Source organism: Pristiophorus japonicus, chromosome 31, assembly GCF_044704955.1.
Source record: "Pristiophorus japonicus isolate sPriJap1 chromosome 31, sPriJap1.hap1, whole genome shotgun sequence".
NCBI lineage: Eukaryota > Metazoa > Chordata > Chondrichthyes > Pristiophoridae > Pristiophorus > Pristiophorus japonicus.
The window spans coordinates 6,485,384-6,508,130 of record NC_092007.1 but is presented as its reverse complement, the minus strand read 5'-3'; the positions used below and the strand labels follow the sequence as shown (position 1 = coordinate 6,508,130).

The 22,747-nt window shown below is 49.4% G+C and overlaps 1 protein-coding gene across 5 annotated transcripts in view; it reads right to left on the bottom strand.

The window, feature by feature from the left end:
- The window catches only part of LOC139240375 (urokinase plasminogen activator surface receptor-like), a 54,462-nt gene extending 36,575 nt beyond the window's left edge, over positions 1-17,887 (bottom strand). For 4 of the 5 annotated variants that reach the window (XM_070868848.1, XM_070868850.1, XM_070868853.1 and 1 more), the window contains exons 1-4: positions 17,799-17,887; positions 16,297-16,409; positions 13,552-13,668; positions 12,825-12,962 (exon numbers count right to left, since the gene is read on the bottom strand). In XM_070868848.1, coding sequence (XP_070724949.1) covers positions 12,825-12,962; positions 13,552-13,668; positions 16,297-16,360 — 319 coding nt within the window. In that variant the 5' untranslated portion in view covers positions 16,361-16,409; positions 17,799-17,887. Of the gene's footprint in view, positions 1-12,824; positions 12,963-13,551; positions 13,669-16,296; positions 16,410-17,784 lie in introns of all 5 variants that reach the window. The other variant, XM_070868849.1, reaches the window with a different exon arrangement.
- Positions 17,888-22,747: the final 4,860 nt, after the last annotated feature.

The following is a 22,747-nucleotide window of genomic DNA, read 5'->3' as shown; positions in this document are numbered from 1 at the left end:
CGTGGGGATTTATCGGCCTTCAATCCCATCAATTTCTCTCACACAATTTCCCACCTAATAAGGATATCCTTCAGTTCCTCCTTCTCACTAGACCCTCGGTCCCCTAGTATGTCCGGAAGGTTATTTGTGTCTTCCTTCGTGAAGACAGAACCAAAGTATTTGTTCAATTGGTCTGCCATTTCTTTGTTCCCCATTATAAATTCACCTGAATCCGACTGCAAGGCACCTACGTTTGTCTTCACTAATTATTTTCTCTTCACATATCTATAGAAGCTTTTGCAGTCAGTTTTTATGTTCCCGGCAAGCTTCCTCTCGTACTCTATTTTCCCCCTCTTAATTAAACCCTTTGTCCTCCTCTGCTGAATTTTAAATTTCTCCCAGTCCTCAGGTTTGCTGCTTTTTCTGGCCAATTTATATGCCTTTTCCTTGGATTTAACACGATCCTTAACTTCCCTTCTTAGCCACGGTTGAGCCACCTTCTTCATTTTATTTTTACTCCAGACAGGGATGTACAATTGTTGAAGTTCATCCATATGATCTTTAAATGGCTGCCATTGCCTATCCACTGTTAACCCTTGAAGTATCATTTGCCAGTCTATTCTAGCCAATTCATGCCTCAAACCATCGAAGTTACCTTTCCTTAAGTTCAGGACCTTAGTTTCTGAATTAACTGTTTCACTCTCCATCTTAATAAAGAATTCTACCATGTTATGGTCACTCTTCCCCAACGGGCCTCGAAAACAAGATTGCTAATTAGTCCCTTCTCATTACACATCACCCAGTCTAGGATATCCAGCTCCCTAGTTGGTTCCTCGACATATTGGTCTAGAAAACCATCCCTAATACACTCCAGGAAAAGCTCCTCCACTGCCTTGCTACCAGTTTGGTTAGCCCAATCAATACGTAGATTAAAGTCACCCATGATAGATATTCTGTATCTAACCTTGTGCTGTACCTGCATTGGGAGTGTTTGATGGGACAGTATAGAGGGAGCTTTACGCTGTATCTTACCCCGTGCTACACCTGCCCTGGGTGTGTTTGATGGGATAGTGTAGGGGGTGCTTTACTCTGTATCTAATCCGTGCTCTACCTGCCCTAGGGATACTTGATGGGACAGTGTAGAGGGAGCTTTACTATATATCTACCCCATGCTATACCTGCCCTGGGAGTAGTTGATGGGACAGTGTAGAGGGAGCTATACTCTATATCTAATCCCGTGCTATACCTGTCCCTGTTGTGTTTGATGGGACAGTGTAGAGGGAGCTTTACTCTGTATCTAACCCCCTGTACCTATCCTGGGAGTATTTGATGGGACAGTGTAGAGGGAGCTATGCTCTATATCTAACCCCATGCTGTACCTGCCTTGGGAGTGTTTGATGGGACAGTGTAGAGGGAGCTTTACTCTGTATCTAACCCCCTGTACCTATCCTGGGAATATTTGATGGGACAGTGTAGAGGGAGCTTTACTCTGCATCTAACCCCGTGCTGTACCTGGCTGACCTTTTATACCAGAGCAGCACCATGTGCGTGCTGCTCAGTTGCCTCCAACAATGATACCATCTGGTGGCTACAAACAGCATGTACATACATGACAGAGGTGCAACTCTATGGCTTTAGCAGAGGTCGAGGCAGGCTGCTCACTTCGCTGCTATGACTTGTTGTACTCTTTTGGTGGATGACCTTGGGTTTTGAAGCCTGTGATGGCCCGGTCAAAGTCTGCTCCTTCTGGGATTGTGTAGGAGCAGACTCAGCCATCGGGACCCGAGGAAGCAGGCGGAGCTCTGATTGAGGGAGAAGTAACGGGAGAAGTGGAAGCACTTTGGGAAGAATCTCCACTTCCATAATCCCCTCTCACCTTCAACCCTTTCATAGGCCACCCGCAATTCCCTGCTGGGAGGGAGCAGAAGATCACCTTGCTGCACAGCAGTGGGGCGATGAAGGCTCAAGTCAACGTTTACATCCTTCAATGAGAGGAGGTCTATGAGCACCTGTTATCCACAGCTAGCATGTGCTCATGTGTGTGACACATTTGATGTTCCATGCAGGTGGCCATCTTTTCCGTGGAAAAGCACATTGTCACCATTGCCTGCGACATGGTGCTTCTCATGTTGGAAATGGACTTCTCCATTCTCTGAACATTTGCAGACATCACAGCTGCAAATGATGCCAGAGCCTCATGCAATTGTTGCTGTCCCTCCAAGATCACCCTCTTTCTCGATGGCTCCCAAGGCCCAGCATCTGCATGTAGCTCAACAGAGCTTGGAGCGTCCTGCATTCTGCAAGGAGTCTCCACTGCTGTCCCTGTCAACATCACCTCCTCTTGCTCACTTATAAATTATGAGAAACCAGGTGACAACTCTACTCTAGTACTGAGGGAGCGCCGCACTGCCGAAGGGGCAGTACCGAGGGAGCGCCGCAGTGTCGGAGGGGCAGTACTGAGGGAGCACCGCACTGTCGGAGGGGCAGGACTGAGGGAGCTCCGCACTGTCGGAGTGGCAGTACTGAGGGAGAGCCGCACTGTTGGAGGGGCAGTACTGAGGGAGAGCCGCACTGTTGGAGGGGCAGTACTGAGGGAGCGCCGCACTGCCGGAGGGGCAGTACTGAGGGAACATCAGCGGCAGGTCGGGGCCACAAAAGGAGCGGCGAGCAGTGGCCATTGGCAGCGTGGAGGCATGCCACTACAAGGTATAGCGCGAGCTGGTGCAAGAGGGTGACGGTTGTGAAGAGTGATGTCATCAAGATCCAGGTCGGTGATTGGAGCGTGGGCTGATACATCCAGGAGCAGTGAGCTTGGGGCGAAGGAGAAACGAGAGACTGTGGAGGGACGTGGTCGGGGCCCAGGGGAGACGCGAGTTCGGAGCCAGGGGCCCAGGAGCCGCACGGGCCCAGCCCACACTGTGATACGTGGGTGCACTAGGTCCGTGCAGCAGAGCTGATCTCCAGTTGTCTTGGGTAATCCTTGCCACTGGACCAAGACCGAGCTCTGTCAAGCCCGTGTGGTGGCTGGTGTGCAACGGCCACCCCACGTTAAAAAAATTCACGCAAAGGCATCTTCACTTCAGGATGTAATTCAGGTCCTTCATTGAAACACCTGTGAACTCGTCCTTTTTTTGGCATGGAAGCAAGTCATCCTTGTTTCGAGGGATTCTCGATGATTGTACCTGCCCTGGGAGTGTTTGATGGGCAGTGTAGAGGGAGCTTTACTCTGGACTTTCAAACGGCTTTTGACAAGGTCCCACACAAGAGATTAGTGTGCAAAATTAAAGCACATGGTATTGGGGCTAATGTATTGACGTGGACAGAGAACTGGTTGGCAGACAGGAAGCAGAGAGTTGGGATAAACAGGTCCTTTTCAGAATAGCAGGCAGTGACTAGTGGGGTGCCACAGAGCTCAGTGCTGGGACCCCAGCTATTTACAATATACATCAATGATTTAGATGAAGAAATTGAGAGTAATATCTCCAAGTTTGCAGATGACACTAAACTGGGTGGCACTGCGAGCTGTGAGGGGGATGCTAAGAGGCAGCAGGGTGACTTGGACAGGTTAGGTGAGTGGGCAAATGCATGGCAGATGCAGTATAATGTGGATAAATGTGAGGTTATCCACTTTGGTGGCAAAAACATGAAGGCGGAATATTATCTGAATGGCAGTGGATTAGGAAAAGCAGAGGTGCAACAAGACCTGGGTGTCATGGTACATCAGTCATTGAAGGTTGGCATTGTCATGTATTCAACTATCATTGTAACCCATGTATAAGCTGACCTAAATTGTACACCTTGAGAACATTGACCGAAAGGTGGTGAACTTGTGGGAGACACTCCTAACCTAAACTCTCAGGTATAAAAGGGGAAGCTCCACCCACCTTCATCACTTGAGGTCTTGGTAATAAAGGTTGCTGGTCACAGAATGACCTTCTCTCAATATGGGCCTCATGTGCATTTATACTCTATAGTAAGGACATATCATTGGCGACGAGAAACTGGGATTTAAACCATGCGAGCATGGCCACTAGCAGCACAGAAGAGAGGTACTGTGTTGGTGATGATTGGGACAACTTTATTGAGAGACGACAGCAAAGTTTTGTCACTAAGGAATGTTTGGGACAGGATTCGGCCGACAAACACAGGGCTCATCTCCTGACGGTTTGTGGATCCAGGACGTACTCCCTGATGAAGGACCTTCTAGCGCCAGAGAAGTTGGCGGACAAGATGTTCAAAGAGCTCAGTAAGTTGATCGGGGAACACCTTAAACCGGCGAGCAGCATGCACATGGCGAGACACCGGTTTTACACACACCGGCGGCGAGAAGGGCAAAGCGTTCCAGACTTCGTGGCAGATCTCCGGTGACTGGCGAGCCTATGTAAGTTCCCAGATGCTTGCAGAGCGGAGATGCTGCGAGACTTTATTATTGAGGGCATCGGGCACGCTGGGGTTTTCAAGAAACTGATTAAGACCAAAGACTTGACCTTGGAAGCGGCGGCTCTCATAGCCCAAACATTTATCTCAGGGGAGGAAGAGACCGGAATGATGAATGACAAAAATCTTGGCTCAAATGCGGCAAACGACCAGGGAGTCAACATTGTTAATGCGGCACACAGTTTTCGAGGCAGACAAGGGCAATCGGACATGCCCCAGCATGTAGTCGAACCCAAAGGGGGAAATTAAACAGAGACAATAGCTAGCTGAATGGCGATTCATGCCATCGCAATGGACCAGTAATTGGGCCATCAACACCTGTTAATGGTGCACTTAAGGACAGTTACAGAGACAGTCAGAGATGATCGACTGGTAATGGACCTTTTGTTTCCAACAACGGGGCCTCCAGCTCATGCTGGAGGTGTGAACGCAAACACCCAGTCAGAGCTTGCAGGTATCAGCAATATACCTGCAGAAACTGCAACGTCAGCGATCACTTGGCGCGTATGTGCAGGAAGCCTGCAGCCAGGTTGATGTACGAGGAAGACGGGCCCGATGTAAGCCCTACGAGGCCAAATGAATACTGGGGAAATCGCTGGAAACTGAAGTTCAGCGAGTTCATGTGGAGCACATATACAGTTCATACACCAGGACGCCACCGATAATGATGAAAGTGCTCCTCAATGGCATCCCAATATTAATGGAGCTAGACATGGGGGCCAGCCAGTCCCTGATGAGTATCAAACAGTTCGAAAGATTGTGGGTGTCCAAGGCCAGGAGGCCAAAATTATTGCCAATTGATGCACAGTTACGGACATATACAAAGGAGATCATTCCGGTGCTAGGCAGCACCACGGTAGTCATGACCCACAAAGATTCGGAGAACAGGTTGCCACTCTGGATTGGCCCGGGGGACGGTCCCGCACTACTGGGGAGGAGTTGGCTTGCTGTCATGAACTGGAAATGGGGCGATGTCAATGCAATTTCTTCTGTGGAGCGAGTATCATGCTCACAAGTTCTGGACAAATTTGACTCATTATTTCAACCCGGGATCGGCACTTTCATGGGGGCCAAGGTAGTGATTCACATAAACCCGGACGCCAGGCCAGTACACCACAAGGCCAGAGCGGTGCCGTACGTGATGCGGGAAAAGATAGAATGCGAATTGGACCGCCTGCTGAGGGAAGGCATCATCTCGCCAGTCGAATTCAGTGACTGGGCGAGCCCGATTGTGCCGGTGCTCAAGGCGGATGGGTCGGTCAGGATATGTGGCGGTTACAGGGCCACCATCAATCGGGTATCACTCCAAGACCAGTACCCGCTACCGAGAGCGGAGGACCTCTTTGTGACGCTATCCGGTGGCAAACCTTTTTCAAAATTGGACCTGACCTCAGCTTACATGACCCAGGAGCTGGCGAGTGAGTCGAAGAAGCTGACCACGATCACGACACACAAGGGGTTGTTTGAGTACAACAGATGTCCGTTCGGGATTCGCTCGGCCGCCGCGATCTTTCAGCGAAATATGGAAAGCCTCCTCAAGTCGATTCCAAGGACGGTGGTTTTTCAAGACGACATCCTCATCACGGGTTACGATACTGAAGAACACCTCCACAACCTGGAGGAGGTGCTATGCAGACTGGACCGGGTAGGGCTGTGACTGAAAAAGGCGAAGTGCGTCTTCTTAGCTCCAGAGGTAGAATTCCTGGGGATGAGGGTAGCAGCAGATGGGATCAGACCTACTGCGTCCAAAATGGAAGCGATCCAGAGAGCACCCAGACCCCGTAACACGACGGAGCTGTGTTCATTCCTGGGGCTCCTGAACTATTTTGGTAACTTTCTTCCGAAATTGAGCACGCTGTTAGAGCTGCTACACGTGCTCCTACGCAAAGGTCGCGATTGGGTCTGGGGGGACAGCCAGGAAAGGGCTTTTGATAGAGCACGCAATTTGTCATGTTCCAACAAACTGTTAACATAATATGACCCGTGTAAGAAACTCGTTTTAACGTGCGATGCGTCGTCCTATGGTGTCGGGTGTGTGTTGCAGCATGTGAATGCCAAGGGTCAGTTACAGCTGGTAGCTTATGCCTCCAGAAGTCTGTCCCAGGCAGAAGGGGGCTATGAGATGGTAAAAAAGGAAGCGTTAGCATGTGTTTATGTAGTAAAAAAAAATGCACCAGTACCTGTTTGGCAGGAAATTTGAGCTGGAGACAGATCACAAAACCCTAACGTCCCTTTGGCCGACAACAAGGCCATAAATGCGAGTGCATCGGCCCGCATACAGAGGTGGGCACTCACGTTAGCCGCCTATGACTACACAATTCGGCACAGACTGGGCACCGAAAACTGCGCCGATGCACTCAGCAGGCTCCCACTAGCCACCACTGAGGGGGCTACCGAGCATGGTGCTGAGATGGTCATGGCTGTTGAAGCTTTCGAAAGCGAAGGCTCACCTGTGACAGCCTGTCAGATTAAAGTCTGGACAAATAAAGACCCGCTACTGTCTTTAGTTAAGAAATGTGTCCTGAATGGGGACTGGGCAGCCACGTACGGGGCAGGCCCCGAGGAATTTAAACCATTTCACAGGCACAAGGATGAACTCTCTATTCAGGCCGATTGCCTACTGTGGTGAAACCGAGTAGTCATGCCCCAGAAGGGCAGAGAGGTGTTCATCAGAGAACTCCACAATGAGCACCCGGTCATTGTCATGATGAAGGCAATTGCCAGGTCACACGTTTGGTGGCCAGGGATAGATGCAGACCTGGAACTTTGTGTTCGCAGGTGCAACACGTGTGCTCAGCTGGGCAACGCACCCAGGGAAGCCCCCCCTTAGCCCCTGGTCCTGGCCCGCCAAGCCATGGTCACGCATCCATGTGGACTACGCAAGTCCTTTCATGGGAAAAATGATTTTGTTTGTCGTAGACGCCTACTCCAAATGGATTGAGTGTACCATTTTAAATTCAAGCACATCCTCTGCCACGGTAGAAAGTCTACGGGCAATGTTCGCCGCCCATGGTCTAACGGATGTCTTGGTCAGCGACAATGGACCGTGCTTCACAAGCACTGAATTCCAGGACTTCATGGCAGGCAATGGAATCAACCATGTCAGAACGGCACCGTTCAAGCCGGCCTCAAATGGCCAGGCGGACTGAGCAGTGCAGATAATCAAATAGGGGATGCTCAGAATCCAAGGGGGTTCCCTACAAAGCCGCTTATCACGCCTCCTGTTGGCCAATAGATCCCGACCTCACTCGCTCACAGGGTTCCACCCGCAGAGCTGCTAATGAAAAGGATGCTCAAAACCAGGTTATCCCTAAAACATCCCACTATGAAAGAAATTGTTGAGAGCAGGCGCCTGTCACAATGTGACTACCATGACAGGAATGCGAGGGCGCGATGTATTGATGTCAATGATCCTGTTTTTGTCCTTAATTACGCTGCAGGGCCCAAATGGCTTGCAGGCACTGTGATTGCCAAAGAGGGGAATAGGGTTTTGGTAGTTAAACTTACCAATGGACAAATCTGCCGCAAACACGTGGATCAAACTAAAAGGAGGTTCAGCAACCCCATAGAAGAAGCAGAGGAAGAACACAATGTAGAGTTTACTCCACCACAGGTGACCGAACACTGGAACCAAGTGGAGGAGAGCCCAGCTACTGTGGGCAGTCCGGACAGGCTGAGGCTCCACAAACAGCAGACACTCAGGCCACGCCCAACAACCAGAGCCCAAACTCAGCCGCTCTCCAAGGGAACGTAAACCAACAGAGAGACTTAACCTGTGATCTCAATAAGACTTTGGGGGGGCGAGGTGATGTCATGTATTCAACTATCATTGTAACCCATGTATAAGCTGACCGAAGTTGGACACCTTGAGAACATTGACCACAAGGGGGTGAACTTGTGGGAGACACTCCTAACCTGGACTTTGAGGTATAAAAGGGGAAGCTCCACCCACCTTCATCACTTGAGGTCTTGGTAATAAAGGTAACTGATCACAGAGTGACCTTCTCTCAAGTATGGGCCTCGTGTGCATTTATACTGTATAGTAAGTACATATCACAGTGTAAAGGGGGCTTTACTCTGAATCTAACCCCGTGCTGTATCTGCCTTGGGAGTGTTTGATGGGACAATGTAGAGGGAACTTTACTCTGTATCTAACCCCGTGCTGTACCTGCCCTGGGAGTGTTTGATGGGACAATGTAGAGGGAGCTTTACTCTGTATCTAACCCCGTGCTATGTCTGCCCTGGGAGTATTTGATGGGACAATGAAGAGGGAGTTTTTCTCCATATCTAACCCGTGCTATACCTGCCCTGGGAGGGTTTGATGGGACAGTGTAGAGGGAGCTTTCCTCTGTATCTAACCCGTGCTGTACCTGCCCTGGGAGTGTTTCATCGGACAGTGCAAAGGGAGCTTTAATCTGTATCTAACCACGTGCTGTAACTGCCCTGGAAGGGTTTGATGTGTCTCTGTAGCTAACCCCATGCTGTACCTGACCTGGGAGTGTTTGATGGGACAGTGCAGAGGGAGCTTTACTCTGTATCTAACCCCGTGCTATGCCTGCCCTGGGAGTATTTGATGGAACAGTGTAGAGGGAGCTTTACTCTGTATCTAACACGAGCTGTACCTGCCCTGGGAGTGTTTGATGGGACAATGTAGAGGGAGCTTTACTCTGTATCTAACCCCGTGCTATGCCTGCCCTGGGAGTGTTTGATGGGACAATGTAGAGGGAGCTTTACTCTGTATCTAACCCCGTGCTATGCCGCCCTGGGAGTATTTGATGGAACAGTGTAGAGGGAGCTTTACTCTGTATCTAACACGAGCTGTACCTGCCCTGGGAGTGTTTGATGGGACAGTGCAGAGGGAGCTTTACTCTGTATCTAACCCCGTGCTATGCCTGCCCTGGGAGTATTTGATGGAACAGTGTAGAGGGAGCTTTACTCTGTATCTAACACGAGCTGTACCTGCCCTGGGAGTGTTTGATGGGACAATGTAGAGGGAGCTTTACTCTGTATCTAACCCCGTGCTGTACCTGCCCTGGGAGTGTTTGATGGGACAATGTAGAGGGAGCTTTACTCTGTATCTAACCCCGTGCTATGCCTGCCCTGGGAGTATTTGATGGAACAGTGTAGAGGGAGCTTTACTCTGTATCTAACACGAGCTGTACCTGCCCTGGGAGTGTTTGATGGGACAATGTAGAGGGAGCTTTACTCTGTATCTAACCCCGTGCTATGCCTGCCCTGGGAGTATTTGATGGAACAGTGTAGAGGGAGCTTTACTCTGTATCTAACCCGTGCTATACCTGCCCTGGGAGGGTTTGATGGGACAGTGTAGAGGGAGCTTTCCTCTGTATCTAACCTGTGCTGTACCTGCCCTTGGAGTGTTTCATCGGACAGTGCAAAGGGAGCTTTAATCTGTATCTAACCACGTGCTGTAACTGCCCTGGAAGGGTTTGATGTGTCTCTGTAGCTAACCCCATGCTGTACCTGACCTGGGAGTGTTTGATGGGACAGTGCAGAGGGAGCTTTACCCTATATCTAACTCCGTGCAATACCTGCCCTGGAAGTATATGATGGGACAGTGTAGAGGGAGCTTTACTCTTTTTCTAACCCGTGCTATACCTGCCCTGAGAGTGTTTGATGGTACAGTGTAGAGGGAGCTGTACTCCATATCTAACCGCGTGCTGTATCTGCCCTGGGAATGTCTGATGGGACAGTGTAGAAGAAGCTTTACTCTGTATCGAACCCCGTGCACTACCTGCCCTGGAAGTGTCTGAATGGACAGTTTAGAATGAGCTTTACTCTGTATCTAACCCTGTGCTGTACCTGCCCTGGGAGTGTTTGATGTGATAGTGTAGAGGGAGCTTGACCCTGTATCTGATCCGTGCTGTACCTGCCCTGGGAGTGTTTCATGGGATAGTGCGGGGGGGATTTAATGTGTTTGTAACCCCGTGCTATACCTGCCCTGAGAATGTTTGATAGAACAGTGTAGAGGGAGCTTTACGCTGCATCTAACCCCATGCTATACCTGCCCTGGGTGTGTTTGATGGGACAGTATAGAGGGAGCTTTACTCTGTATCTAACCCCATGCTGCACCTGCCCTGGGAGGGAGCTTTCCTCTGTATCTAACTGTGCTGTACCTGCCCTTGGAGTGTTTCATCGGACAGTGCAAAGGTAGCTTTAATCTGTATCTAACCAGGTGCTGTAACCGCCCTGGGAAGGTTTGATGTGTCTCTGTAGCTAACCCCATACTGCACCTGACCTGGTAGTGTTTGATGGGACAGTGCAGAGGGAGCTTTACCCTGTATCTAACCCCGTGCTGTACCTGACCTGGGAGTGTTTGATTGGACAGTGCAGAGGGAGCTTTACTCTATATCTAACCTGTGCTATACCTGCCCTGAGAGTGTTTGATGGTACAGTGTAGAGGGAGCTGTACTCTATATCTAACCCCGTGCTGTATCTGCCCTGGGAATGTCGAATGGGACAGTGTAGAAGAAGCTTTACTCTGTATCTGATCCGTGCTGTACCTGCCCTGGGAGTGTTTCATGGGATAGTGCGGGGGGGATTTAATATGTTTGTAACCCCGTGCTATACCTGCCCTGAGAATGTTTGATGGGACAGTGTAGAGGGAGCTTTACGCTGCATCTAACCCCATGCTATACCTGCCCTGGGTGTGTTTGATGCGACAGTGTAGAGGGAGCTTTACTCTGTATCTAACCCCATGCTGTACATGTACCTGCCCTGGGAGTGTTTTAGGGGACAGTGTAGTGGGAGCTTTACTCTGTAGCTAGCCCCATGCTGGGAACGTTTCATGGGACAGTGTAGAAGGAGCTTTACTCTATATCTAACCCCGTGCTGTACCTGCCCTGAGAGTCTTTGCTGGGACAGTGTAGAGGGAGCTTTACTCTGTATCTAACCCCGAGCTCTAACTGCCCTGGGAGTATTTGATGTGACAGTGTTGAGGGAGATTTACTCTACATCAAACACTGTGCTATACCTGCTTTGGGGGTGGTTGATGGGACAGTACAGAGAGAGCTTTACTCTATATCTAACCCCGTGCTGTACCAGCTGTGGGAGTGTTTGATGGGACAGTGTAGAGGGAGCTTTACTCTGTATCTAACCCGCTGCTGTACCTGCCCTGGGATAGTTTGATGGGACAGTGTAGAGGGAGCTTTACTCTGTATCTAACCCCCTGTACCTGCCCTGGGAGTGTTTGATGGGACAGTGTAGAGGGAGCTTTACTCTGTATCTAACCATTGCTGTTCCTGACCCGGGAGTGTTTGATGTGACAGTGTAGAGGGAGCTTTACTCTGTGTCTAACCCCCTGTACCTGCCCTGGTAGTGTTTGATGGGACAGTGTAGAGGTAGCTTTACTCTGTATCTAACCCCCTGTACCTGCCCTGGGAGTGTTTGATGGGACAGTGTAGAGGGAGCTTTACTCTGTATCTAACCCTGTGCTGTACCTGCCCTGGGAGTGTTTGATGGGACAGTGTAGAGGGAGCTTTACTCTGTATCTAACCCCCTGTACCTGCCCTGGGAGTGTTTGATGGGACAGTGTAGAGGTAGCTTTACTCTGTATCTAACCCTGTGCTGTACCTGCCCTGGGAGAGTTTGATGGGACAGTGTAGAGGGAGCTTTACTCTGTATCTAACCCTGTGCTGTACCTGCCCTGGGAGTGTTTGATGGGACAGTGTAGAGGGAGCTTTACTCTGTGTCTAACCCCCTGTACCTGCCCTGGGAGTGTTTGATGGGACAGTGTAGAGGGAGCTTTACTCTGTATCTAACCCTGTGCTGTACCTGCCCTGGGAGTGTTTGATGGGACAGTGTAGAGGGAGCTTTACTCTGTATCTAACCCCCTGTACCTGCCCTGGGAGTGTTTGATGGGACAGTGTAGAGGGAGCTTTACTCTTTATCTAACCCCGTGCTGTACCTGCCCTGGGAGTGTTTGATGGGACAGTGTAGAGGGAGCTTTACTCTGTATCTAACCCCGTGCTGTACCTGCCCTGGGAGTGTTTGATGGGACAGTGTAGAGGGAGCTTTACTCTCTATCTAACCCCATGTTGGACCTGCCCTGGGAGTGTTTGATGGGACAGTGTAGAGGGAGCTTTACTCTGTATCTAACCCCCTGTACCTGCCCTGGGAGTGTTTGATGGGACAGTGTAGAGGGAGCTTTACTCTGTATCTAACCCCCTGTACCTGCCCTGGGAGTGTTTGATGGGACAGTGTAGAGGGAGCTTTACTCTGTATCTAACCCCATGTTGGACCTGCCCTGGGAGTTTTTGATGGGACAGTGTTCAGAAAGCATCGGGGGGGTGGATCAATGATGCTCAATCGCATGATAATTGAATGGGACAGACTTATTATCAAATGAATCTACTGGATTCGAATCGGATTATCACGCTTTGTAAGCTTACCAGCAACCGTCCGTTTATTGCAGAGATCAGAGTCACAGCATGTGCTGGCCTGGGAGACGGACACAACTCCAGTGCTGAAAGATAAGGGATCAGAGCACGACCCACAGGAATTAATAATCCGACTGCTGCTCACTCCCTCTGAAAACAAGCACAGGTCAGAGCTGGGATTTTACACTTTGTTCTTGGGAACAGGGAAGGAAGGGAGGAAAGAGAGAGACAGATATAATGAAAGAGGGAAAGAAAGAGATAACAAGAGAAAGAAAGGGAGGAAAATAGGAAGATAGAAAGAGAGAAAGAAAGAGAAAGAAAAAAGGAAGGAACAAAGACAAAGAAGAGAATGAAGGAAGTAAATAAAGAAAAAGTGACAGAGAAAGAAAGGAAGAAAGATAGGAGGCAAGAAAAAGATGGAAAGAAAGTACGAAAATAGGAAGGATGGAAGAAAGGGAAAGGGGAGAAAGAAATAAAGAAAAAGAGACAGAGAAAGAAAGGAAGGGAGACAGAAAGAAAGAAAAAGAAAGAAGGAAAGATAGAAGGAGAGAATGAAATAAGGAAAGAGAGAGAATTAAAGAAAGAAAGAAAGACTCAAGGAAGGGAACAAGGAGATAAAGAAGTAAAGAACAAGAGAGAGAAAGAAAGGAAGGAAGGAAGGAAGGAAAGAAGAGCAAAAGGAAGGAAGGAACAAAGGAAGAAAAATGGAAAATGTTGGAGAAAAATGAGGAACTGTTACCTGTAACTTGCGTGGTTGAAATGGTCCTGCAGGTGGTGATGGTTGATGGGCAGGTCACTTGTTGTGGATCACAGTGACCAGAAGGGGCGGTACATTGGTAACAGGTCAGAGGTCGCACTGTGGAGAGAGAAACAATGAACCATGTTGAGGCGCGTTAAGAATTCTCAACAACGTAAGTCAGCAACGTAATCCCCTCAGCGCAGCCCTCCCACCCCAAGATCACGGGCCACACGCAGGGAACCCAAAGGGGCGAAACTGGGCTTGTTTGCGCCTCCCGTTAACGCCTCTGGCGGGCGATAATGGGGCTCAAGTATGTTTACGACTGTGCACGGCGAGATCAGTGCAAGGAGATATTTCATAACTCTCAGCAAAGATATATTCCAGTGAGAAAGAAAGACTCTAAGCGAAGGATGAACCATCCGTGGCTAACTAAGGAAGTAAAGGATGGTATCAAATTGAAAACGAAGGCGTACACTGTTGCGAAGAATAGTGGTAGGCCAGAGGATTGGGAAATTTTAAGAAACCAGCAAAGGGTGACTAAAAGAATAATAAAGAGAGAGAAGATAGTTTATGAGAGTGAACGAGCAGGAAATATAAAAACAGATAGTAGGAGCTTCTGCAGATTTATACAAAGGAAGAGAGTATCTAAAGTAAACGTTGGTCCCTCAGAGGGTGAGACTGGGGAATTAAGAATGGGAAACAGGGAAATGGCAGAGACTTTGATCAAATATTTTGTATCGGTTTTTACTAAAAGCATCCCAATAATTGATAATCAAGGAGTTATTGGGAGGGGGAACTTAAAACAATCACTATCACTAGAGAAAAAGTACTAGGCAAACTAATGGGACTAAAGGTGGACATGTCCCCTGGACCTAATGGCCTGCATCCTAGGGTCTTAAAAGAAGTGGCTGCAGCGATAGTGGATGCATTGGTTGTAATCTACCAAAATTCCCTGGATTCTGATTGGAAAATCGCGAACCTACCGCCCCTTTTTAAGAAAGGAGGGAGACAGACAGCTGGAAACTATAGACCAGTTAGCCTAACATCTGTCATTGGGAAAATGCTGGAGTTCATTATTAAGGAAGTAGTAGCAGGACATTTAGAAAATCATAATACAGTCAAGCAGAGTTAGCATGGTTTTATGAAAGGGAAATCATGTTTGACAAATTTGCTGCAGTTCTTTGAGGATGCAACAAACAGGGTGGATAAGGGGGAACCAGTAGATGTGGTGTATTTGGATTTCCAGAAGGCATTCGATAAGGTGCCACATAAAAGGTTAACGCACAAGATAAGAGCTCATGGGGTTGGGGATAATATATTAGCATGGATAGAGGATTGGCTAACTAACAGGAAACAGAGCGTCGGGATCAATGGGTAATTTTCAGCTTGGCAAACTGTAACTAGTGGGGTGCTACAGGGATCAATGCCAGGGCCTCAGCTACTTACAATCTGTATTCATGACTTGGATGAAAGGACCGAGTGTAATTTAACCAAATTTGCTAATGATACAAAGATCGGTGGGAAGGCAAGTTGTGAGGAAGATGCAAATAATCTGCATGGGATATAGACAGGCTAAGTGAGTGGGCAAAAATTTGGCCAATGGAGTTTAATGTAGGAAAATGTGATGTTATCCACTTTGGAAGGAAAAACAAAAAAGCAAATGATTATTTAAATGGCAAGAGATTACAAAATGCTGCAGTACAGAGGGACCTGGGGGGTCTTTGTGCATGAAACACAAAAAGTTAGTCTGCAGGTACAGCAAGTGATCAGGAAGGCAAATGGAATGTTGGCCTTTATTGCAAGGGGGATGGAGTATAAAAGTAGGGAGGTCCTGCTACAACTGTACAGGGTATTGGTGAGGCCACACCTGGAGTACTGCGTGCAGTTTTGATCTCCTTATTTAAGGAAGGATATACTTGCATTGGAGGCTGTTCAGAGAAGGATTACGAGGTTGATTCCTGAGATGGATGGGTTGTCATATGAAGAAAGGGCCTATACCCCTTGGAGTTTAGAAGAATGAGAGGTGATCAGATTGAAACATGTAAGATTCTGAGAGGGCTTGACAGGGAAGATAAGGGGATAAGAGGTTATGGGGAGTGGGCAGGGAAGTGGAGCTGAGTCCATGACCAGATCAGCCATTGAATGGCGGAGCAGGCTCGAGGGGCCTTATGGCCTACTCCTGCTCCTATTTCTTATGTTCTTATGCAGAGAGGATATTTCTCCTTGTGAGGGAATCTAGAACTAGGGGGCATAGTTTCAGAATAAGGGGACGCCATTTAAAACAGAAGTGAGGAGGAATTTCTTCTCTCAGAGGGTCGTGAATCTTTAGAATTCTCTGCCCCAAGGAGCTGTGGAAGCTGGGTCCTTGAATATATTTAAGGTGGAGATAGACAGATTTTTGAATGATAAGGGAGTAAAGGATTATGGGGAGCGGGCAGGGAAGTGGAGTTGAAGCCAAGATCAGATCAGCCATGACCGCACTGAATGGCGGAGCAGGCTCGAGGGGCTGAATGGCCGACTACTCCTATTTCTTATGTTCTTATGTTATGTTCTTATAATGTGAAAACGACCGGATAATCTGTTTTCAGTGAGGTTCCTTTGAAGGATCAATATTGGCCCAGGACTTAAGGGGAGAATTCCCCCGCTCTTCTGTAATGCTGTGTAATGCTACAGGAGATCAGCCGGTGTCTAATTAACTTTCCCGATAGACGATATAAAAGGTTTATAAACTACAGATAATTGTACCTTCAGCAAGCACCATGCAGAAAGTGAAGATTGCGAATAACGTTTCCTCCTTTCCCCACGCCATAATCCTTGGCGATGAGGCCAGGTCTCACTGTGTGCTCTGAGACACTTCCCTGTGGACACAAACACCACCCAAAGTTATCTCAAACACAATGAATCATCGCACTTCCGCTTTGTATTCCCTGAACCTGGGAGTGTGAGCGCTGTGTGTTCTCTGAACTCGGGAGTGTGAGCGCTGTGTGTTCTCTGAACTCGGGAGTGTGAGCCCTGAGTGTTCTCTGAACTCGGGAGTGTGAGCGCTGTGTGTTCTCTGAACTCGGGAGTGTGAGCGCTGTGTGTTCTCTGAACTCGGGAGTGTGAGCGCTGTGTGTTCTCTGAACTCGGGAGTGTGAGAGCTGTGTGTTCCCTAAACTCGGGAGTGTGAGCGCTGTGTGTTCCCTAAACTCGGGAGTGTGAGCGCTGTGTGTTCCCTAAACTCGGGAGTGTGAGCGCTGTGTGTTCCCTAAACTCGGGAGTGTGAGTGCTGTGTGTTCTCTGAACTCGGGAGTGTGAGAGCTGTGTGTTCCCTAAACTCGGGAGTGTGAGCGCTGTGTGTTCCCTAAACTCGGGAGTGTGAGCGCTGTGTGTTCCCTAAACTCGGGAGTGTGAGTGCTGTGTGTTCTCTGAACTCGGGAGTGTGAGAGCTGTGTGTTCCCTAAACTCGGGAGTGTGAGCGCTGTGCGTTGTGTGAACTCGGGAGTGTGAGCGCTGTGTGTTCTCTGAACTCGGGAGTGTGAGCGCTGTGTGTTCCCTGACCTCGGGAGTGTGAGCCCTGTGTGTTTTCTGAACCCGGGAGTGTGAGCCCTGTGTGTTTTCTGAACCCGGGAGTGTGAGCCCTGTGCGTTCTTTGAACTCGGGAGCGTGGGCCCTGTGCGCTCTCTGAACTCTGGAGTGTGAGCCCTGTATGTTCTCTGAACCCGGGAGTGTGAGTGCTGTGCGTTCTTTGAACTCGGGAGCGTGGGCCCTGTGCGCTCTCTGAACTCGGGAGTGTGAGCGCTGTGTGTTCTCTGAACTCGGGAGTGTGAGCGCTGGGCATTCTTTGAACTCTGGAGTGTGAGCGCTGTATGTTCGCTGAACTCGAGAATGTGAGCACTGTGTGTTCCCTGAACTCGGGATTGTGAGCGCTGTGTGTTCTCTGAACTCGGGAGTGTGAGCGCTGTATGTTCGCTGAACTCGAGAATGTGAGCGCTGTGTGTTCCCTGAACTCGGGAGTGTGAGCGCTGTGTGTTCTCTGAAGTGGGCCTCAGTTTAACATCCTCCTGAACAGGGAGACGGGGCCTCGGTTTAACATTCCCCCTGAACAGGGAGACGGGCCTCGGTTTAACATTCCCCCTGAACAGGGAGACGGGGCCTCAGTTTAACATTCCCCCTGAACAGGGAGACGGGCCTCGGTTTATCATCCCACCGACCTTATGGGTTTAATGACTTTTACCCTAGCGCTAAACTCACGGTGTAACACTGACCAGTTGGCGTTGGTCTCGACGGCAGGCCCCAATGTGGTGTCCAGAATCAGCGTTGCAGCTTCAAACAACCTCCGGGAGCGAGGCTGTGATTTTGCAAAGCACATGTGGCTTTCTTAAAAGGGCAATGCATTGTCGTTCTCTTAAAAGGGCAACACCTTCCGAAATGATCAATATAAAAATCACGTAACAATAGGCAGTTTTCAGACCTTACGGCTCAAATGCCTTCTTCAAAAAGAAAATTGATGTTAAAAGGAATTCCCGAATAGGAGTCTTCAGCTCTTAAAGCTGCATTGCCTTCCGCACCTTGTAAAATGGGAAAAGTGCTTCAGCACTAAACAATAGTGGCTCAGCAAGCCAGGGAAGGGGCACCCAGGGGCTTGCACGCAGCACTCCAGCTTTGTGCAGGGGATCAGCACTGCAAGGCAGGCCCTCTACCCACAGGGACCAGGAGGCCCTCAAGAAAGAAGGTTGTGGGACCACATCACCGAGGCCCTCACTGCCAGCAGTGTCGCACCCCCACACCTCCCCCCCCCCCCCCACACACCCTCAATCACTCACCTACCAACAATCTATACCAAACACGAGACACACCTCCCATTCGTAGGAGATGGTGCTGGCCATTCTTGGCAGGGGCATGGCTGTGCTCATGGCCTGCAGCTGGGCGGAAAGGATACAAGATTCTGGTATCCTCATATGTTACCCACCTTCTCGCATGCACCTGGTTAAAATACCACCTCATCAAGGAGAAAGGGGCCTCGATTTAACATTTCTCCCTGAACAAGGAGACGGGGCCTCGGTTTAACATCCCCCCCTGAACAGGGAGACGGGGCCTCGGTTTAACATCCCCCCCTGAATAGGGAGACAAGGAGAGGGGAGGAGAGTTGGGGTTGAGGAGAAGGGGAGGAGAGGTGGAATAGATTTGGGAGTGGAGGACAGGGGGAGTAGAGTTGGTGGTTGAGGAGCAGGGAGTTCGGGTCATCGGGAGAGGGGGAGGAGAGATGGGTGTTGAGGAGAGGGAAGGAGAGATGGGGTTTAAGGAGCGGGGTGGAGAGTTGGGTGTTGAGGAGAAGGGAGGAGAGTTGGGGTTTGAGGACAGAGGGAGGAGAGTTGGGGTTTGAGGAGAGGGGGAGGAGAGTTGGAGGTTGAGGAGAGGGGGAGGGGAGTTGGCGTTTAAGGAGAGGGGGAGGAGAGTTGGGGGTTGAGGAGAGGGGGAGAGGTGTTGGGGTTTGAGGAGAGGATGAGGGGAGTTGGGGTTCAGGAGAGGGTGAAGGGGAGTTGGGGGTTGAGGAGAGCGGGAGGAGAGTTGGGGGTTGAGGAGAGGGTGAGGGGAGTTGGGGTTTGAGGAAAGGGGGTGGTGAGTTGATGGGTTGAGGAGAAGGGGAGGAGAGTTGGGGCGTGAGGAGAGTTGGGGTTGAGGAGAGGGGGAGGAGGGTTGGGGGTTGAGGAGAGGGGAGGAGATTTGGGGGTTGAGGAGAGTTGGGGTTGAGGAGAGGGGAGGAGATTTGGGGGTTGAGGAGAGTTGGGGTTGAGGAGAGGGGGAGGAGGGTTGGGGTTCAGGAGAGGAGGTGGTGAGTTGAGGGGTTGAGGAGAAGGGGAGGAGAGTTGGGGGTTGAGGAGAGGGGGAGAAGAGTTGGGGTTTGAGGAGAGGGGAAGAGGGTTGGGGGTTGAGGAGAGGGGGAGAAAAGTTGGGGTTTGAGGAGAGGGGAGGAGGGTTGTGGGGGTTCAGGAGAGGAGGAGGAGATTTGGGGGTTCAAGAGAATGTTACCACTGAGCCACGACCAACACAAGTGAATGTCTGTGTAAAAGGCATAAGGGGAAGAGAAAGATTCCTCAGCTGGGCAAAGTACAAACCAATAACTTCATTCACACATTCTGTAACAGGACGCAGAGACTGTACAGTGCAATCTTACCTCTCCTAACGTTACCTAATGTTGTCCCCCAAGGATCTATCATTTCCCCCCTCCTATTTCTCATCGACATGCTGCCCCTTGGTGACATCATCCAAATACACAGCGTCAGTTTCCACATGTACGCTGCCGACACCCAGCTCTACCTCACCACCACCTCTCTCGACCCCTCCCCGGTCTCTTCATTGTCAGACTGCTTGTCCGACATTCAATTCTGGGTGAGCAGAAATTTTCTCCAATTAAATATTGGGAAGACCGAAGCCATTGATTTCAGTCCCTGCCACAAACTCCATTCCCTAGCCACTGACTCCATCCCTCTCACTAACATCTGTCTGAGGCTGAGGTTAATCTTTTCTCGTAACCTCTCTGTGCCTCCCGTATTAACTTTTTCAATCCCCTCCTGTACTTTCAATAATCTTCCTGGTTATTAACTGAATCTTGCTCCTGGCATTTGTCATAAGCCTCCTTTATCGGTTTTATTTTAACTTTTATTTCCTGTGTCATCCAGGACGCAATAGCTTTGAACCTTTTCCCTTCAAAGGAATATGCCTAGTTTGTGCCTGAACTATCTCTTCCCTGGATGCCTTCCAATGCTCCATTACTGCTTTACCCTGCAATCACCTTTTCCAGTCTACCTGTGCTGAGTCCCTTCTTAAATCACTGAAATTAGTTCTTCCCCAGTTGAGCAGTTTACCTTTGATATTTTCTGGTCTCTTTCTGTAATTAATCTAAACCGAATTATGTTGTGGTCAGTGTTAGCTCAATAATCTCCGACTGTAACACATTCCACTTGCCCAACTTTATTTCCCAGAACCAGATCCAACACTGCTTCCTTACTTGTTGGACTGGAGACATATCGATCAAGAAAGTTCTCCTGTACATTTATCAAAAATTTCTCTCCTTCTCGACCCTTAGATTGTGTTTTTCCCAGTCCATGTGAGGGTAATTAAAATTTCCTAATAGTCCTACTCGATAATTTTATTGCACACCTTTGAAATTTGCCAACAAATTTGCTCATCTATTTCCTTCTCACTGTTTGGAGCCCCATAAAAACCTCCCAACAATATATCAACTTCCCCTCTGTTCCTCAACTCAAGCCAGATAGTGTCAGTCCCAGAATCCTCTATTAAATCCTTCCTATTTAGAACTGTAATATCATTCTTAATCCATACTGCACACCCCCTGTCATGTATGTAACCTTTATGTAACAACACCGCAATACTGTATACACCTAAGAAATGCACACCTTGACCATAGGGGGTGAACTTGTGGGAGACACTCTTCATCTGGTCATCCAGGTAAATAAAGGGAGGTCCCACGCAGGGTCATCATTTCTTGGTCCTGTGAATAAAGGTTCAGGTCATGGAGTGACCTTGTCCATAGAATGTGCCTCGTATGGATTTGTGGTATTGTGTAAGGACTTTACACTGGTGACAAGAAGCGGGAATCATGTCCCACGAGAATGGCCACTGGCAGCACAGATGAACGGTACTGTGTTGGTGAGGACTGGGACAATTTCATTGAGAGGCTCCAGCAGAGTTTTGTCACAAAGGACTGGGAGACTCAGCGGCCGACAAGCGAAGGGCTCATCTGCTGACCAGCTGTGGACCTAACACTTACGCGCTCATGAAAGACCTGCTAGCACCCGAGAAGCCGGCGGACAAAACCTTTGAAGAGCTCAGCAAACTAATCGGTGAACACCTCAAACCAGCGAGCAGCGTACACATAGCCCGACACAGATTCTATACACACCGACGTCGGGAAGGACAGAGCATACCGGATTTCGTTGCGGACCTCCGGTGCTTGGCCAGCCTCTGTAAGTTCACAGATGCCTGCAAGGGGGGGAGATGTTAAGGGATTTCGTTATTGAGGGCATCGGTCATGCTGGGATTTTCAGAAAACTAATTGAGACCAAGGACGTGACCTTGGAAGTGGCGGCGTTGATGGCTCAGACTTTTATGGAGGGGGAGGAGGAAACCAGGATAATATACGCGTGCAATTCTGCCTCCAACGTGGCGATGGATCAGAGAGTCAGTATCATAAACGCGACACAGAGCCCCGCAGGCAGGCAAGGGCAGTTCGACACACCCCAGGCAGCAATAGACTCAAAAGTAAGTCTCCAACAGAGACAATGGCAGGCTAAACGGATATTTACGTCCCCCCCAAGTGGACAATGCGGCCCGGGATGGGGCCATTGACACCCACTAATAGGGTGCTCATGAGCAGTCAAAGGGACAATCAGCGAGGAATGCCTTGCAACAGCTCTTTTGTTCACAACAATGGGAATCTCAGTTCATGCTGAAGGTGTGGGGCAGACATGCTGCCAGGACTTGCTGGTTTCAACAGTTCGTCTGCAGAAATTGTAACCTCAGTGGCCATTTAGCCAAAATGTGCAGAAAGCCTGTAACCAGGCTAATATACGAGGTGGATGAACCAGATGAGGGGTTTGCGAGGCAGGATGACGCTTGGGGCAAATCAATGGACGCTGAAGTTCAGCGGGTTCATGTGGCAAACATTCACAGCTCAAATACCAAATCACCACCTATGATGATGAAAGTCCTATTAAATGGCATCCCTGTACGCATGGAGCTGGACACAGGGGCCAGCCAGTCACTCATGAGTGTTCAACAATTCGAAAAGCTGTGGCCACTCAAAGCCAGCAGACCCAAACTAGAACGCATTGAGACGTAATTACGGACGTACACCAAAGAAATCATTCCAGTGCTAGGCAGTGCAATGTTGGTGGTCACACACAATGGATCGGTGAACCGGCTGCTGCTCTGGATTGTCCCGGGCAATGGTCCCGCACTGTTGGGGAGGAGCTGGTTAGCTGAAATGAACTGTAAATGGGGGAATGTGCACACCATGTCATCTGTGGAGCGAAGTTCATGCTCACAGGTCCTACAGCAATTTGAGTCACTATTTCAACCTGGCGTCGGGACATTCAAAGGTAGCAAAGTAGTGATTCGCATCACCCCGGACGCCAGACCAGTGCACCACAAAGCCAGAGCTGTGCCGTATGTGATGCGGGAGAAAATTGAG